The sequence below is a fragment of the Chionomys nivalis genome, chromosome 1 (genome assembly GCF_950005125.1).
Source record: "Chionomys nivalis chromosome 1, mChiNiv1.1, whole genome shotgun sequence".
NCBI lineage: Eukaryota > Metazoa > Chordata > Mammalia > Rodentia > Cricetidae > Chionomys > Chionomys nivalis.
Genome location: NC_080086.1, coordinates 199,157,675 through 199,176,305, shown reverse-complemented (window position 1 = coordinate 199,176,305; position 18,631 = coordinate 199,157,675). Strand labels below are relative to the sequence as shown.

The window sequence follows — 18,631 nt, the reverse complement described above, 5'->3', positions numbered from 1 at the left end:
AGTCTACATTTTACTCATTTCTGTCCAGTTTTTACTCCCTGTTGCTGTCTACTGCTGAGTGGTTTTTCTTCTTCTTAAACCAGGTGATTTCATCTGTGCCAAAGACTCCAGAGGAAGATATGTCTACAAGTCACCCACGAAAACAAAGAAGAAGAATATAGCTTGCCAGCAAGTTAGTCTTCTCTTTCTTTTTTCTTTTTGAGTCAGGGTCTCACTGGGTAGCTGTTGCTGGCTGGAACTCTCTGTGTAGACCAGGTTGACTTTGGGTCTCTGCCACTGGGTGTTGGGAATAAAGGTGTGTACTACCACACCAAGCTAAAATGATATTTTCTGGAGAGATCCTTTTGTTTTCTGTTTGTTTTGTGGTTTTTTTTTTTATGTTTAGCATTTTAATTATTTACAGTATCTTACTACTGGTGTTTTAAAGTAAACTAATTTTTCTGTATTTCTTTTTAAACTGTGTGCAAATGTGTATATCCTTTTTGGATTTACACACAATGTAGCAGAAACTGTTCTTTTCACATTGTATCAGTTTTTACATTACAGTATTTACATTGTTTGAAATAAATATAACAATCTGTAATGCAACCAGATCTGACTTTAATGCAGGTATTGAGCAATTCGTGTTCAAAAACTAGTAGTCAGATTGTTTCTGAATATCAGAGCTTCAAAATGAAGGCAGTTCTGTAAAGGAAAAATGCCGATATATGTTAGAGCAGAGATCTAGAAATACACATGCTATTGTAGCTTCTAAGAATAACTTACATGACGGGCGGTGGTGGCGCACGCCTTTAATCCCAGCACTTAGGAGGCAGAGGCAGGCGGATCTCTGTGAGTTCGAGGCCAGTCTACAAGAGCTAGTTCCAGGAGAGGCACCAAAAACTTCAGAGAAACCCTGTCTCGAAAAATCAAAAAAAAAAAAAAAAAAAAAAAAAAAGAATAACTTACATGAATTATGGTAATCTAAAAACGAATTAACTTTGGAAACTCTAGGTTTCTACCCTGTCAGCATATCTCTGTCTTCTGTCAGTGGACCATGTAGTTTTGTACAGGCTATTTCTATCTTCTTCACTGGGAAAAGTAAATTAAGAAGGCACCGTGTGCTGCATGCATGCTGGTTCTTGTTCCTAAGGACCATCTTCAGTGAGTTGTGGCTGACCGTGTCATAAGATAAGGTTTATTTCAGTTGCCCTGAGGTGCTGTCAGCTCTGAAAAGGGCTGGATGATGCTACAGGAAATCGCCAACAAGGGATTAGGTTCTCCATTCACAAGAGGTGGTTATATAGATTGCTGTGCTGGAATCTCAGGTAAAAAGTATATTAACAGCCTAAACACAGAGCTGGAAAGAACAAATGCTATCTGAATCAGGCTGCTCAGATAGAAAGCGTTATGTCTCTGCACCTCAGGACCCTGGTAAATGCAGTGTGCAACCATGAGGGGAGGGGAATGAGGAATTCTTCATTGGTGCTGAATTGCATCTTCACAGGAGGAAAAGGGTTTGGAGAGTGGGTTGTACTGCTAAAAATGATTAAGAAGATAATTTTCCATGTAGTTTAGTGTGTGGCAGTCCAGAAACTTCTCTTCTGGCCTTTATGGGAGGAGCTGTTATGTCGGTTCTCTGTTCATAAGTACATTCCTGGTCTGTTTGTGAGTTGAGGAGAGTGTTTGATTATCCACTTCGTAAACAGTAGTGACCATGACAGGAAAGGGAGAGGAAGAGGCAGGAGTCATCTTCAAGATGACTTCACAGCAGTCGAGGTACCACAAGATCACACTGCAGCAGAACTGTCTGTGGCTGCTCAATCTTAAATGGTCTCCCTAGTCCTGTCCACTTTTGCTAAGCTATGTTCTGTCATCAGTCTCTCCCTCCCTTCGCCTCCATGTCCCGGGGTGCGTGTGTGTGTGTGTGTGTGTGTGTGTGTGTGTATGCCTCCTGCCTCTTTCTCTTTTCCATGGCACATGCTTATTCCTTTCTTTGTGTGGCCAAAGAGGTAGCAAGTTAAATCCAATCTATTAACTATAATTACTGAAATGGTAGTATTTTTAGCCCCAAACTGGAATGAGGCTGATGACTTTGTGATTGCCTACAATTTGGCAATGAGTTGAAACTACAAAGTGGAGAGACTATCATGTATTATTTTCTAGTTCTTTAGATTTTTCCTTAACTAGGCCAGCAAAATGGCAGAGTTTGTAAAGGCACTTGCTTAGAAACATGACTACCTGAGTTCAATTCTCTGGGATCCACATGGCTGCAGGAGAGAAGAGGTTCCTACAATTGTCTTCTGGCTGCCACACAAGCACTGTGGCATGTCCTAGATTGGGTTACTATTGCTGCAGTGAAGCACCATGATCAAAAGCAAGCTGGGGAGAAAAGGGTTTATTTGGCTTATACCTCCACTGTAGTCCATCACTGAGGGAATGAGAACAGGAACTCAAAACAAAGTAGCTCCTGGAGGCAGGGGCTGGTGCAGAGGCCGTGGAGAAGTGCTGCTTACCAGCTTGTTCCTTTGGCTTGCCCAGCCTGCTTTCTTATAAAACGCAAGACCATCATCAGCCCAGGGATGACAACCCCTCACAATGGGCTGAACCATCCCCCATCAATCTCTAATTAAGAAAATGTCCTACAGCCCGATCTTACAGCATCTTCTCAGGTCACTCTGAGATGACTCTAGGTTGTGTCAAGTTGGCATAAAACTGGCCCGCACATGGCATGCATACCTTACACACATACACACGTTATATAATTTTAATGAAAATTTTCTCTCATCTACTTTAAGTATAGTATTTGTAACTACCTTTGCATCTGGTAGACATGGTCCAAAGGCCTCCAACAAAAGCCTGTCTTTTTTTACCGCTTTTTCAAAGTCTGCAAAAGAGATCTTGCCATCATTGTCATGATCCTAGAGAGAAAGGTGATGTCATGATAAATAATCCAAGTCTTTTTTAATTTTGCCATAGAAAACTAATTATCTAGACTGTCCTGTAAAATATTAAGTTCCTACTGCTGAAGACATTATTTACACAAATCTATGGGTATTTTTTAATAGAAGTCACTGATTTATTCTTCTGACCCAAGTCTTCTTAGCTATACACAGTGCAGCCCTGTCAGTAACACACTGGAATTGAGGAATAGCAAAACATTGGAAGAACTATATTATCCTACTGCCCCTTTTGTAATTATACAAGTATAATGTGGCTCAGATATTTCATCACAATTTTATTTCTCAAAAGGCTTTATTTGGGAGCTCATTAGGTAGAAAGGTCAGCCGTTAAGGGCAAGGCACATGGAGTTATCCTAGTGACTATCCAGACTGGGCTAGACTCAAGGAATGGAGGGAGGCTCCAGGCTTCTGCTGAGATCTGGCTAAGTTGGAAGGTGTGTGTGTGGGGGGGGCCTGTAAAGTTCTGTCCACTTGAATCACAGTAGAAAGCAGGGTGTGTAAGTCAGCAAAGTGTTATGGACAAGGCAGAGATTACGTATATTGTGTAGAATCCAGGGCAGGGGAACTCTGTGAATCTTGAATGCCTGAAGCTGCTGCTTCAGATAGGATTGGATAAGATGTCTGTGAGTTTTCATTTTTGTGCATAACTTCAGAATCTGATCTAGAGAGCAGTGTGAGTGGCCATGAGAGAAAGGCGCATTTCATAAACATTTCCTTTCCAGAAAGGAATTTGGGGACTTCCTGTCAGTGATTCTTCAGCATCTGCATTCGGCCTGAGCGACCGCTAGTATTTTACAAGAGCATGCCTTATCTTTCTCCCTGTGTCTGTCTCTCCCTGTCCCCCTCTTCCTCTCCCCCCACTCTGTGCGCGCGCGCGTGTGTGTGTGTGTGTGTGTGTGTGAGAGAGAGAGAGAGAGAGAGAGAGAGAGAGACATAGTCTCACAGTGTGACCCCAGCTGGTCTGGAACTTGCAATCTTTCAGACATATAAGTGCTGGGATTGCAGGCATGAGTTTGTTGGGGCTACCCTGGATTGACAAAACCTCACTCCAAGCAGTTTTGGGTCCTTGTAAGGAAAGAGTGAGCAGCACTATTCCTGTAATAAGGAGCCACTGCTGCAAGGTTTTATTGCTTTAATTCTACACCACAATTTCTCTACTTCAGATTTTCTCATCTGAAAAGTAGAGATAGTAGTTCTAAGGATAAAATGAATTAATACAATAGAGGACCCTGAAAGGCCTGCTATGTAATAAGCACTCTGTAAGGATCAAATTTTTTTTTTTTTTTTTTTTTTTTTTTTGCTTTTTCGAGACAGGGTTTCTCTGTGGTTTTGGAGCCTGTCCTGGAACTAGCTCTGTAGACCAGGCTGGTCTCGAACTCACAGAGATCCGCCTGCCTCTGCCTCCCAAGTGCTGGGATTAAAGGCGTGCGCCACCACCGCCCGGCCCAAAGATCAAATATTTTTTATTGTGGTAATTTTGCTAAAATGAGGGTTTGGATAAATTGAAAGAATGAAATCATGAAGACACAAAGCACAAAATTTTGCATCTGTTGAATCCAGCTTCCTCCCAAATTAATAAGGTTTTACTGGTAGTAATATTTTAAAATAATTAAACTAACATTTATTTTGCATAATGATTACGTAATCACCAAACCATTCCATATGTACCAAGCACCTACTTTCAGTGAGGCAGATCAGAAAAGCTAGTGAGAACTGTCCATAGGGAAGTGACTCACGTGGAGGAACAACCATTGCTCACGCCTGCCTCTGCAGAGTGACCCGCTTGAACGCAGGGCATCGCCATACCCATGCTTACCATTTTCTTCAGGCTTATTTCCACCAACTCCCTTATTCCTTCTTCATTTTCTTCTTCGGGGGACTGCTGGGAGAGACTATTCTTCAACATGTCAAAAATCTTTTCCCGGGAAATATAACCATCTCCAGTTAAATAATAAACTTCAAAACAGACTTTATAAGACATAGAAATCAAAAATTGAACCAATAAGATATCATTAGTTATTTCAGTATAAGATAATAAATGATACATATACAATTACTGATCTGATCCACTATATTGCAGAGGTTTTATAATAAAGTCCTTCTTATGCCGGGCGATGGTGGCGCACGCCTTTAATCCCAGCACTTGGGAGGCAGAGGCAGGTGGATCTCTGTGAGTTCAAGACCAGCCTGGTCTACAGAGCTAGTTCCAGGACAGGCTCCAAAACCACAGAGAAACCCTGTCTCAAAAAACCAAAAAAAAAAAAAAAAAAAAGTCCTTCTTATTAAATTTCTTTCCAAAGGATTAAATACCCCTTTAGAGGTTTCTGGATTTGGGTTTGAAAGTATATCAAGCTGCAATGAATGAGGTGGATTTTTTAACCAACTTTTGTTTGTATGTTATATATGTGTATTTACATAAGCGTGTGTGGCGTGTTTGTATTCTCTGCATATAGACTATAAAAATTAAGCACACACTTTACTGCGTCCTCACAAAAGGATCTCTCCTCCCCCAGATAGTGGATGTGTTCATCGCCTTGGGTCTGCCCATCTACCTCATCTTCAAGCCTCTGTCTGGAGAGGACTTCCATGCTTTCTATACCATGTCCTGGGAATGCAGCAGTGAAGTAGCTTTCTTAGAGTTCAGTGGTGTAGCTGAACGTTTTGGCAAAAATCAGGAAGAAAATCGAGTGTCAGATGAGATGAGTATCTATTAAAACTTCTCCAGTCCATAGTATAACATACAAGTTTAAGAAGAAACCCTCTGTAGAAAACAGTGTTTCCCAAGTGAGCTTCTCCTAAAATGTGTCAGAAGCATGTGAGGAAGTGGATTAGAGAAGACGGACATCTCTAGTGTCATTAGCCATGTGGCACAGCTACGACACAGCCTCTCCCTTCTCGGCGAGACTTGTGTGAGAGCCTGTAAGGTGGAGGGGCTGGATTGCAGTGAGGGTGGGTTGGAGTGCTCGCTTTAAAGTGTGCGGGCCCTGGAGTCAGTCCCGGCGCTGCACTGCACTCCAGACGCTGCACAGTGGGAGCTGCTTCATGAAACAGTAAATGTGAGAGCTACAGAGGGCACAGAACCGCTGAATGGCAGAGAAGTTTGGTTATTCAAAATACTGCTCTAAAATGTGAATGTATTTTTAGCTTAGAAATATGTTTATTAGAAAATTTATGTGAGTATGTGCTGTGTAGAAGGAGCTGCGGGCAGGCCTGCTTTCGTCCCGCCCGGCTCTGCATGGTTAGCTTTACTCCCGAAATAACAACACACAAACTGTATTCATTTAAACACTGCCTGGCCCATTAAGAGGCTGGAACTAATGGGCCAACCAGTGTTTAAATGAATACAATTTCTGTGTTGCCATTTCGGGGCATAAGCTAGCCAGGCGGCTGGGAGCCCGGGCGGCAGGAACACAGCCCGCTGCTCCCATCTCTACAGTGCTGGGTGTGTGCAGGTGCCTGCCAGAGGCCAGAAGAGGGTATTGAATCCTCTGGAGCCAGCCAGCATGGGTGCTAGGAGTCAACCTTGGGTCCTCTGGGAAAGCAGCCCGCACTCTTCCCTCTATGCTCCAGGCATCTTCAAGTGAAAGAGCAAAAAGATACACAAATTTGCTCAATTACAAAGAACTCTATAGTCTTTTCTTAAGCAAATGGACATGGTAAGCAGTTTGTTTCTCTGAAAACTGGTATCTAAATTAGTTTTTATTCTGTTTCCAGAATTCATCCTAGGGAATCCTGACAGCAGGAATAAAACACAGGACATGGACATTACCCTGAGGGGGTTGCAGACCACAGCTATTGCTGTGCAGAGCTGCGGATCCGCACACTTCCCAATGCCCAGCATTCCTTTGATTTAGAATTGTCTTCGGCCCGCTCTCACTTCCCTCTCCTCAGTCATGAAGACCAGAGGGATATTCACGTCTGGGCTGTTAGGGCGTGTTGAGCTTCATCCTCACTCTCTTATAGTGGAGCACACACTTTCTTCAGTGAAAAGGCGACAAACGACACCAAAATGACACATGCGTACATTCGGGGCCCGTTTTCTGCTGAGCTCACACAGGCGCAGAAACCTTAGTCAGTGGGCCCTAGTGGCTGTTCTTAGCTGGGCTGTAACAGTTGAGCATGACAGACTCAGTAAAGGCAATGGGTCACAACTGGGTCTCCCAATTTATCTTTTGTGGGTTTTCTTCTATTTTTTTACATTTATGCATGCATGCAAGCATGCATTTATACTCATAGAGGTCAGCAAACAACTTTCAGGAATTGGTTCTTTCCTACTGTGTGTGCGTTTAGGTTGACAGGTGGCAAGTGCCCTCACCTGACGAACCATCTTGCTGGCCCTCATGAGGCATTTTCACAAGGGTGTTGTAGAGAACACTGATTTCATCTGTTTGGTTATTTAAGCGTTCACCTGTGAACAATCATTCCTGGAAGAAGCTCCATCTACTAAGGCTGACTAATGAGAACTCCAGTAATTTTGGAATATTTGGAGTCTAGAGCCTAATTACCTTGGACTATCTTTAGCTACTTTAAATGGCCATTTATTTTCTCCTCTGAATGTGATCTGACATCCTGGTGACTATTCGGTTAATCCTTTGGAATGTTTCCACCAGCTAAGAATGTCACCTGTAACAAGTCCCCTGCTATGCTGTGACCACCTACCCAATGCTGCCACCAATTTTAAAAGTGTTTGATCTATCTATGACTTTGTGGTCACAAATATGCAAATTGGGTAAACCTGAATATGTTCCCAGCTGTGGTCACTCTATTTAACCAGCTCCAGAAAACACTCTCTTGTCCCTTTTAGGGTGCCGGTTCTATCACTGCACCCACACACTAAGCACAGGATTGATGGCATACACTAAGACAGTACTTGTTTCTTACATTTCATCTTCTCTTCAAAAGTTCCTCGGAGAAACACTGACAGTCCTTTAACCCACTCGTGCACATTTATGTAGTTATCACTGTCTTTGTCAAGTACATAGAACACTGAAAAGGAAAAGGAGTGAGGAAAAGGAGTGAGTGTATTGTGATCGTTTTATAAGACACACACACATTTATATAGAAGACTTTACTTACAAATCAAGGAGGAACTGTTCTGGTGTTAGCTTTTGAAAGAATCAAAATTATTGGTAATGTGGGTTTTTCTCTTTATTTCTAAAGCAGAATAGTCATTCCACACAATGAGCAATAATGATCCTCATTTATGGTGTTTGATGTAGTTGCTAAAGCCAAGAAGATCTAGAGCTAATTAGTGACATTTTAATAATCAAAAATAAAACACTGTGAGAAACCTGATGTAGTTTCCACGTCTCAAACTAAATTACTCATGTTAAACATTATTAAGTTCTTACATGTTTCTCACTTGTGTGTGTGTGAGTGCACGAACATGTACCATGGCCTTGTGAGGAGGGCAAGGCCTTGTGGAACTGGCTCTCTTCCATTTTAGGTTGGTTCTGGGGACTGCAGCTCAGGAAACCAGACTTGCTGACCTATCTTGCCCGTCCAATTTTTTTTTTTTTTTGGTTTTTCGAGACAGGGTTTCTCTGTGGTTTTGGTTCCTGTCCTGGAACTAGCTCTTGTAGACCAGGCTGGTCTCGAACTCACAGACACAGGAACCAAAAAGCTACAGAGAAACTCTGTCTCGAAAAATCCAAAAAAAAAAAAAAAATACCGCTAGACTCTTTAGTTCAGTGGTGGTGATTTCTCAAAACTTCCCTGCTATGAGCTACAAAATTCGGCATGGTTTGTATTGAAATCCATCCTCACGTTCCCTCTGGCTACTGTGTGCAGCACTCTCCTGCCAGGTTTATTCCTTTCTAGTTTGGCACTGAGAGAAAGTCCAGTCTTGTGGAAAGGACATGTGGATGGGTTCAGTTTTGGGTTGGTTCATTTCAGTTTGTTGTGACTCCTTACCCCTATTCATCAACGTATCATCAGTCATTCCAAATATGTTGTGTAGGATCCCCCGAAACGTGTTGCAGTCTAGTCTGGCATTAGCAAGCTTTCCACTGGGCCTTTCCGCCAAGCTACAGAAAAGGCGTATGAGACATTCAATCTCACTTTTCTTGACTGTAAAATAAGAAGACAAAAAGGATGCAGAGTTAATCATTGAGTAATTCAGTGCATCCAAACGTCCATATAGGATGTGAATTTGTTACTGAGTAGTTCGTAGTGTTTTGCTTCTACCAGATCTGCAGGCTTCAAAATGGAAATAGTCACACAGTGGCTCTCATTCCAGACTTAGAAAGTGATGTTTAGGCATGCACAGGTGATGTACAGTTGGGACAGAAACCAGGCGTTAGGCCTGGGGCTGAGGACAAGAGTTAAAGCATCTGGACTCTGTTTCCATTTCTTTATTAAAGTTGATTTATTATGGTTTTATGTGTATGGTATCTTCTTGGCATATATATCTGTACCACATGTGTGCAGTGCCCTTGGAGGCTAGAAGAGGGCATTGGATCCTCAGGAACTGGAGTTGCAGATGGTTGTAAGCCACTATGTGAAATGAGCCTGGGCCCTCTGCAAGAGCAGCAAGTGCTCTTAAACATCAAACATCTCTCTAACCCCCGTTTCTATTTCTTATGTTAAACTGGTAACTTAATGACTCCTTGGTCCCTCTCTAGTAACAGCTGAGTGTCGTCCTGGATGATGTCAGATTCTTCAGTCTCTTGAATGTCTGATTCTGTGACTTGAGGGGACTGAAGTGGAAAGTGACCGCTGGTTGCCACTTTTGTTTTCCTTTGCTTTTTCTTGATTCTTTCCTTGTTTGTGGAGGAAGGTGAGGAGAAAGAAATAACCATTTCTTTGTAAATAGTTTACAACATGCAGGACTCTCTATGGTTTGAAGAATGTGGTAGTTCTTAGGGTAGTGGCTGAAAATCTAGACAGTAAGCAATTTCAAAGGTGCCTAATAACATTTATTTTATGGACCAAATTAAGGTATCTTGCTTCTTAATAGAAGCATACTGTACCAGTGCAGCCCTGAAATAGGATGTAATTGTTATTTTTACTCATTGCCTAAGTCTTAAGGGACACCGATGAACCAGGAAACTGATAGATGTGACTCCTGCCTTGAAGGCTGTTGCAGGCTGTCAAGAGATACGTAAGTGACTATGTGGTAGAGCTTGCCTAGTGTGATTGACAGCTCCTCTTAAACCAGTTGTTAAGTATTAAATAAAGTATTATAAGTCACAAACCAAAGGATTATCAGCTAGGGAAGATGCCGTGCTGTAGGACAATGGTATTACCCTCTCAACATTTGTTTTTTATACTTGTTTAATAAAATGCTGATTGGCTGGTAGCCAGGCAGGAAGTAGAGGAAGGGCAATGAGAACAGGAGAATTCTGGGAAGAGGATTCTGCAGTCTGCAGTCGTGACCCAGCCACAGAGGAAGCAAGATGTGACTACCTCACAGAAAAAGGTACCAAGCCATGTGGCTAACTCAGACAAGTATTATGGGCTAATGTAAGTTATAAGAATTAGTAAATAAAAGGCCTGAGCTAATGGGCCAATCAGTTTATAACTAATGTAGACCTCTGTGTGATTCTTTGGGACTGAATGGTTGCAGGACTGGGCGGAACAGAAAACCTCAGTCAACGGTGCTAAGAAATGAGATATTCAAAGTGGCAATGTCACTGGAGCAAGGTCTTGAAGGAGCAGGCACTTACTTAGGAGGCAGTTTGAACACTCGGGGTTTTTCTTGTTTGTTTGTTTGGTTTTTGGTTTTTCAAGATAGGGTTTCTCTGTATAACAACTCTAGCTGTCCTGAAACTATTTCTGTAGACCAGGCTGACCTCAAACTCAGAGATCCGCCTGCCTCTACCTCCCGAGTGAGTATGCTGCCACCACTCAGCTGACTCGGGGCTTTTGAGTTCTAAGAGTGGCAGAGGGTCCATGGGGCATGTTGTTAGATGTTTTTTTTTTGTTTTTAATCAGAAATGTTTATTGTTTATTTTTCTCAATTTTTTTTATTTGGGAATTTCACACAATGAACCCCATCACACTTGTTTCCCAATCCTCCCCCATCATTGTGCCCCCCGAAAAAGGAAAAAAAATACTCTAAGTTCAATTTGTGCTGCCCATGTACTTGGAGGAGGATCAAACTCTCAGTACCAGTCCCTTAGAGACAAATCCTTCCCCGCCCTACCCCATCAGAAGCCACACACTTCCGCTTCCCTGTCACAGTTTCTAAGGGTTCTCTGCAATGGCTTCCTGTCTAGACTTTTTGGGGTGTATGGCGTTGTCTCTCATTCTCAGCTGTGATTCTGCAGCCATCATCTACAGCGCAAAAGAAGCTTCCTTGCCCATAACAGCCTGGATCATGAACTTCCGCATGGTTTCTGGAGACAGCATGGACCATGAACATCAACATGGACCATGAACATCAACATGGGTTCAGGCAGCAGCACAGACTGTAGACCTCATTCAACATGGTGCCCGCTGGCAGCATGGACTACAGACACGGTCCCTGGTGGGAGCACCGATGACAGTCCTCATGTGTTGGCAGATATTACAAACAATATGAAACTTATTCAAACAATTCTGGCTGATAACCAGACCTGTATTTAAGTTTTCAACCACTTTCATAAAACAGTCTTGAAATTATTTTCGAATGGAAAAATCAGCGATTTGTATTTTGCTACCTGGTCACAAGTGTGTCCGTCTTTTTATTTATTTTTTTGATACAAAGTTCCACAGTGTAACCCAGGCTGGTCTGAAACTCTTGATCTACGGCCCCAATTTCCCAAATACTAGTGTTACAGGCATGTGCTATTGTGTCCAGCTACATGACTTTGATTTTCCTGAGAGAAATGAGGTCTAAGAAGCCACCCTTTAAACTAGTGAGACTTGACTGGAGCGGTGGTGGTGCGCGCACCTTTCATCCCCAGCGCTCAGGAAGCAGAGGCAGGTGGATCTCTGAGTTCAAGGCAAACTGGGTATACAGAGTGTGTTCCAGGCCAGCTATGTCTACACAGTGACACCCGTCTAAGACAAAGCAATGCAGTGAGATCTTTGTGACGGTTTCAGCTAATCGCAGACAGTAAAAATAGGCCTATGATTGAAGGATAATACCTACTGTGATATTGCCATTTCCTCTCAAGTCCTGGAGGGAGGCTCCTTCCAACCAACAAAATAAAAGAAACCAGCAAGGTTCAGGCAATTGAAATCTGAGAAAGCCCCGAGACTTGTGCTCTTCCCCAGCGTCATGTAAGTGGTAACAAGTGCTGGGAAGGGGCTCTCTTGACTGAGCTGCCTACAAGTTGTACTCCAGGCATGCAACTTTTTCTTAAAATTCTTTGACAGGTTCATGCACGTATATAATGAATCTTAGTCCTTTTCACCTGCTACTACGCTCATCTCCCCCACTGAAAACTGTCCAAGTCCCCTTCCCATTGTCTTTTTTCTGTGTGCCCCACTGAGTCCAATTAGGGCTACTTGCCTGGCTGTGTGGGAGGTTGCTTACCTCCAGAGAGCAGTAGGCTATACCACTGAAGAATGATATCCCTTCCCCCAGCCACTTCTAATGTCCACGATCCCTCAGGGGGCGGGGCCTCATGGGCCTCTCTCCTTCCCATGATGAAATGTTGGCAGGACTGTCTTGACATGTGAGCAACCACAACTGCGGAGCTCATCAGTGTAACAGGAATGTCATGTCAAGGAAGACTTCATTTTGTAACACATCTCCCCATCCTCCAGCTCTGTTCTTCCTGTCTCCCCCTCTTCAGCGTTCCTTGAGCCTGGAATGGGTAGTGTAGACCAGCCATTTGGGGATGAGCAATCAATCCATCAGCCTTTATTTCAGCTCTTTAACCAGTTAGGAGTCTCTATGTTATCTGTTGTCTATTGTGATAGAGCTTTTCTGATGAAAACCAAGAGCAACACTAATTCTGTGCAAACACAAGTATTCAGAAAGTGGTTTAACCATGTCCTTTCAGCAAAGTGATAGCAGTGGGTTCCCCTTTAGGTACTAGGATCTACCTGCCACCAGCTCTTGATCAGGGGTACAGTCCTAACCCTGGAGCAGGCCTTGACTGCAATTAGAAAATTGTTACCCCCGAAACATCCATGCCACCACTGCATCAGTGCACACATCTTGCCAGGGTAGTTGTTATTGTAAGAGTGTTGATAGCTTTCCTCTCCCAGAAGCCTCCAATAGCACCCCAGGCACTGGGAAAGCTAGCCAGCAGGAGGAAGCATCCAGCTATTACAACTTGATTTTTAAGTCCCCTTAGAAATCTCCAAGTCCAAAGTGTGTGAGATCTTCAGCAACAGTCTTAACATCAAGTTCTAGCAGAAGGACAATGACATATATGGTTCTGGGGACTCTAAGCAACAACTCAGAGGTAAATATCCCACGCTCAGCACTGCACTGAGATTTTGTTAGATAACAGGGCCTCTGGGACAAGCACTAGGGGATGCAGGTCTCTGCCTCTCATGCTTGCTGCCATGGTGTCTCATCATGGTGGACTGTATATTTAAATCATGAGCCAAGATAACCCTTCCCTTCATACACTGCTTTTGTTGGGTAATTGCCACAGAAGCACTATAGTAACTTACAGGTTGGGTCATGTAGGACCTGCAGCTGCTGAGGGCAGTAACTACAGCTTCCAGTTTCTTCTGATGTGGGTTTACTATGAGTACATAGGATGGATTTTTTTTTTTTTTTTAATTTTTTGCCTTGTGCTCATGACTCTCCTACCTTAGCCTCCCAAGAGCTGGGATGACAGGTGTGACCTGCTACACCCAGCTGGAGTGAGCTTTAAACCATTTCATAATTGAAGTTCCAACTTTTTTTTTTTGAAGGTTTCAGATTTACATAAGAGGTGCAAGGACAAAAGTCCTCTTCCTATACCCTTTTCCTGCAGTTTCTCAACTATGACCACATGCTTCAGGGAGTAATGCTAAGATGAAGGCTGCTGCAACCAGGTACTTAGGTTAGTCAAGCCAAGGCCACATACATGATATGGTTTGCCTGTTCCTCCTGCTCTATGTTGAAGTCCTACCCTCCAATATGGTAGTAATAGGGAGCAGGGCCTTTCTGAAGGGATTGTTTGGAGCCCCATCAAACAAGATGCCAGTAGCCTATCAGCCAGAAAGTGGGCTGTTCACTCTCCTACAATTTAGAATTATCAGCATCCAGAACCATACACAGTAAATTTCCAGGCTTACCTTGTATTATTCCTTTTTCTACCCCTGCCTAGAGTTCTAGTTTTTTACTTGAGAAAACAGCTTCTAACCCTTCCACCCAGAGCTAATTAGGAAATATACTGCTATGTCATTTTGTCTCAAAATGCCTGTTGTAAGTCTGAGTTAATTTTATTAAAAACTCATTAATACTAAGAACCAAAGATTTGGAGCCAAAGGACAAATATTAAATATTTCCCTCCCTTTGCCAGGAGTGGATCAGAGATGCAGCTCAGTGTCTCTGACTTCTGGCAAGGGGCCTGACAAAATACCTTCAGAGAGGGGACTGGAGAGATGGCTCAGTGGTTAAGAGCATTGCCTGCTCTTCCAAAGGTCCTGAGTTCAATTCCCAGCAACCACATGGTGGCTCACAACCATCTGTAATGAGGTCTGGTGCCCTCTTCTGGCCTGCAGACATACACACAGATAGACTATTGTATACATAATAAATAAATAAATATTTAAAAAAAAATACCTTCAGAGATAAACATGCAGGTTTCAAAGTTAGAAACATACAACTAAACAAAACTTGCTGCTGAACACAGCGATGTAAGGTGAGCATCATTAGCAGTGTCGAGAAGAATGGTAACGTTTCCAAGCGTCTGCAAGCAAACTCTCCAGCAGCTACTTTAAAACTTGTGGAGGCAGAGACTGCTGGATGAGAGTCACTTCTAGATACGAAAAGACTAAACATTAAATGACTAGAATAGTTGTAAAATTATTTACCTTACTATATCAAAATTGGAGTGCAGTTTGGATTTGGTGCCTCCTCTAAAGACTCATCTAGGTGGCAGTACATCTCTGATAGTGTAGATCCTTCTATGATTTTCAAATCTTACCTTTTATCTTTGTAGTTCAGGCTGGCCTTGAACTTCTGACCCTCCTGTCTGTACCTCTTAAGTGTTAGGAATATAGGTGTGAGCCACCACTCTGTTTATGTGGTGCTAGGGTCTGAACCAGAGGCCACGTCCATGCTTAACAGACACCTTAGAACACATTATCCCGACTCCACAATCCTCTGTACTTCAAATAAGAGATACACAGGCTACAGACTATTTTGTAGTTTGCAGCCACCACACCAGTATTCAGAGGTGATTCCCTGCCTCTGTGCCTAGTCTAAAATTAGACAATTTTTTTTTTTTTTTTTTTTTTTGGTTTTTCGAGACAGGGTTTCTCTGTGGTTTCGGAGCCTGTCCTGGAACTAGCTCTGTAGACCAGGCTGGTCTCGAACTCAGAGATCCGCCTGCCTCCCAAGTGCTGGGATTAAAGGCGTGCGCCACCACCGCCCCGCGACAATTATTACTTCGAAAAGGGAGTAGAACGGCATCTTTAGTGCTGCACTGCCCAACAGTGTTCCCATCTGGGCTGCTCTACTTGGTAGTCATTATGCATAGGTGGACACTGAACAGTGGCTAGTGAGAGGAAGAAAATGGAATCTTAAATGTGATCATTTACAGATGGTTATATATAGCCAGTGCCTACCTTTTTGGACAATGCAACTCTAGAAAGTAGTTCAAAGTTAATAGACATAATCTACATTAAGTGTAGAAATCAAAGCTTTCTAGATGGATCTTAAAAAAATGGCAACAGTTATGTTGTAAAGAATTTTCTTTGTGAGGTCACTAGCTTTCTGAGGGTCTGAGTCACTTGGTGGCTGTTGATTATAAGAGAACTTTGATCATATTATTATATAAATAATAATAAATTATAATGTCATAATAATTTTAAAGATTCCCTCTAAACCAGCAGTTCTCATCCTGTGGACTGTGATCCCTTCAGCAAACCTCTATCTCCAAAAATATTCACAGAATTTTATACAATCCATACCAGTATCTCCTAGTTATGAAATAGCAAGAGAAATAATTTTATGGTTGAGGGTCACAACATGAGGAACTGTACTAGTGTTGCAGCATTAGGGAGACTGAGAACCACTGGGCTACCAAAGCCCAGGAAACTTCTGTCCTATGGGCCTAGGACGTTGTACACTAAGGTAGGCCAAATTGCCCACGCCTGTTCTGTGAGAGCAGAAGGCCACCAGAGCTGTCTGGGAGACCCGCGGAGCAGCGGGAAGGCTCTGAACCTGTCACCGTCAGAGACGCCAGTGTGTGGCGTTAGAAGACTCACGCCATTTGTGAGCACCTCTCACGCCACTGGATTTGTTTATAATCCAAGTATAAAACAGGTAACTAGTTAGGCCAGGATAGGACCTTGAGGGCACAGCTATGCTTAACCATTCAGTCTGAGGATTTTGAACAGAACTGAAAATCAATGTCAAAACTTTCGAAAAAGGGAAGAAATGCAACAATTCATTCCATTTTAAAACCAGTATCCTTGCTGCTCAATTACTGTAAATTTGCCTGTGGAACTGCTTTCAAGAATTAAACACATGGGTAGCAGACATATCTAAAATAATTTCATTAGGATGAATTTAGATTTTAAAAACAATACAAAATTTCCTTTTCAATGTTATGAAATACACTTTTAAAAAGCAGTAAATGGACTAAGGGAGACGTCTGGGTTGGAGTTTGAATCCCCAGCATCCATGGAAAGACCTGGTGCAGCAGTGACTGTATATAGCTTCTCTCCAGCACAAAAGAAGCAGAGACAGCTGGTGACTTCCAGGGTTAGTTTAGTCCATCTTAAAAAACAAAACCTACAGAAACAAGATTGAACAAGACACCAGGGTTTACCCACCTCTGCCCCTTACACAGTATACACTCCTGCGTGTATGTGAATCCATGTGTGTGCCATGTGCATATATAGAAGCAATAATCAGTGTTTACTCATTGGCTAAATTTATAAAACTTTTAAGGGTTACAAGAATTAAATGATAGAGGTTAGCAAAAGAGATCTGGAGTAGTGCTTGAGGGATTCGGATAATTTTATAGCCCAACTTGAATAGGGAAAGCTAAGCCAAGCTTACAAAAGTCTTAATTAACATTGTGTTCATCCACCTGAAGTCCAGAGGAACAAGGAAGTGTTCGAGACTGGCTGAAGTTAAATAACGTCAATGCCTAGACTTAAAATGACTACCATGCAGGATTATTTGTAGCTCTGACAGAGAAACCCTCAGGAGAATGCATCACAATTTTCAGGGCAAGGATTAAGAAAACTGACCTATTAAGCTGTGTATAGCAAGCACTGTAACATGGACAGCATCACACTATTCGTTTTGTTGGAGACAGGGTCTCACCGTGCAGCTCCAATAACCTGAAATTCTCTATGTAGATCAGACTAGCTTTGAGCTCAGAGACCACCTGCCTCTGCCTTCCGAGTGCTGGGATTAAAGTTGCTCACCAACGTGTCTGGTGAGCATTAAATTATATTTAAAGTTTTTTTTGGTCTATATGTGTATGCATGTACACAAACATGCCACAATGTGCGAGGGAGGTCACAACTCTGTGGATTTTTTCCTCCTGCTTTCCACTCTGCCTGTCAGGCACGCATCCCCCAGCATCAAGTTCCATTATCCACTGAGCCATGTTGCCACTCCTACCCGAAAGAGTTATTATTGCATACAAACGTGTGGAGGCAGAGAACTTGGGAACTGGTTCTTTCCACTATCGTCTCCAGGAACTGAACTCATGCCGTCCAGCTTGCATGGCAAATGAGTTCACCTGCTGACCCACCTCACTGACTAAATCATCTCATGTATTTCTATTAATCCCTGAAGTAAGGCAATCTGTAATTGAGTTTTGTACCAGAAACCACTGGAACTAGTCAACTGATTGCTTGTAATTAAAAATTCTTATTGTGAACAGAATAAAATCTACACTTGGTTGGCAGGTAATTCTTTTGCATTTATGTATTTTCAAGACACTCTCCCCACATGCCCATTTGGGTCAGGACACCTGATGGCTTCCCATGTTTCTAAGTACATGGTAATGGCTCACTTGCTCATCTACTTGAGAAGTAATTTGTTATTATTTTGTGTGTGGAATGTAGGTCAGGACAGCTTTTGGAGTCAGTTCTTATGGCCCCAAGAGACCGAAAGCAGGCTATCCAGCCTGTGTGGCAGAGCTTTACAAACCTGACCATGTCCTACCCACCACTGCCTCAGGGTCCCACTATGTAGCCCTGGCTGTCTTGGAACATGCTCTAGAGCATGCTGACCTCAGAGATCCATCTGCTTCTGCCTCCCTGAGCGCTGAGATTCAAGACGTGGTACATGTGCGGCTCTTATTTTTTTTTAAATGACCGAATATATACAACTAGATCTTAGTGTATGGTTACAGAGCATTTAGTGCTGTCTAGCAAGTTAGCAAGTTTCTATCTAATCCACTGACAACATCTGTCTCAGCGAGTCACGGTGTAGAAACGGTTGAAGACTGAGTACTCACAGCTCTTGACAGTTTTACTGATGGATTCCACCAGCTTCTTCAGAGGCCTCTGCTCCATTTTAGAGTGGCTTCAGCACACTGCTTTCCCAAATAGTCTACTTCTAAACTGACACTAACTCTACCACTCCAAAACAGAATGTGGCCATTGGCAACCTCCTAGCAACT

At 42.7% G+C, this 18,631-nt stretch overlaps 2 protein-coding genes across 4 annotated transcripts in view; one reads left to right on the top strand and one right to left on the bottom strand.

The window, feature by feature from the left end:
• Positions 1-8,437, top strand: part of Rbm48 (RNA binding motif protein 48) — a 21,375-nt gene extending 12,938 nt beyond the window's left edge. For 2 of the 3 annotated variants that reach the window (XM_057776519.1, XM_057776501.1), the window contains exon 5: positions 84-849. In XM_057776519.1, the coding sequence (XP_057632502.1) occupies positions 84-161 (78 nt within the window). In that variant the 3' untranslated portion in view covers positions 162-849. Of the gene's footprint in view, positions 1-83; positions 850-6,656 lie in introns of those variants that run through there. The other variant, XM_057776510.1, reaches the window with a different exon arrangement.
• Positions 2,111-18,631, bottom strand: LOC130878523 (calaxin-like). The gene is made up of 5 exons (XM_057776531.1): positions 18,467-18,631; positions 8,856-9,011; positions 7,824-7,928; positions 4,759-4,910; positions 2,111-2,900 (listed from the first exon to the last, which is right to left on the bottom strand). The coding sequence occupies exons 1-5, from the start codon at positions 18,522-18,524 to the stop codon at positions 2,679-2,681; spliced, it is 693 nt and encodes a 230-aa protein (XP_057632514.1). The 5' UTR covers positions 18,525-18,631; the 3' UTR covers positions 2,111-2,678.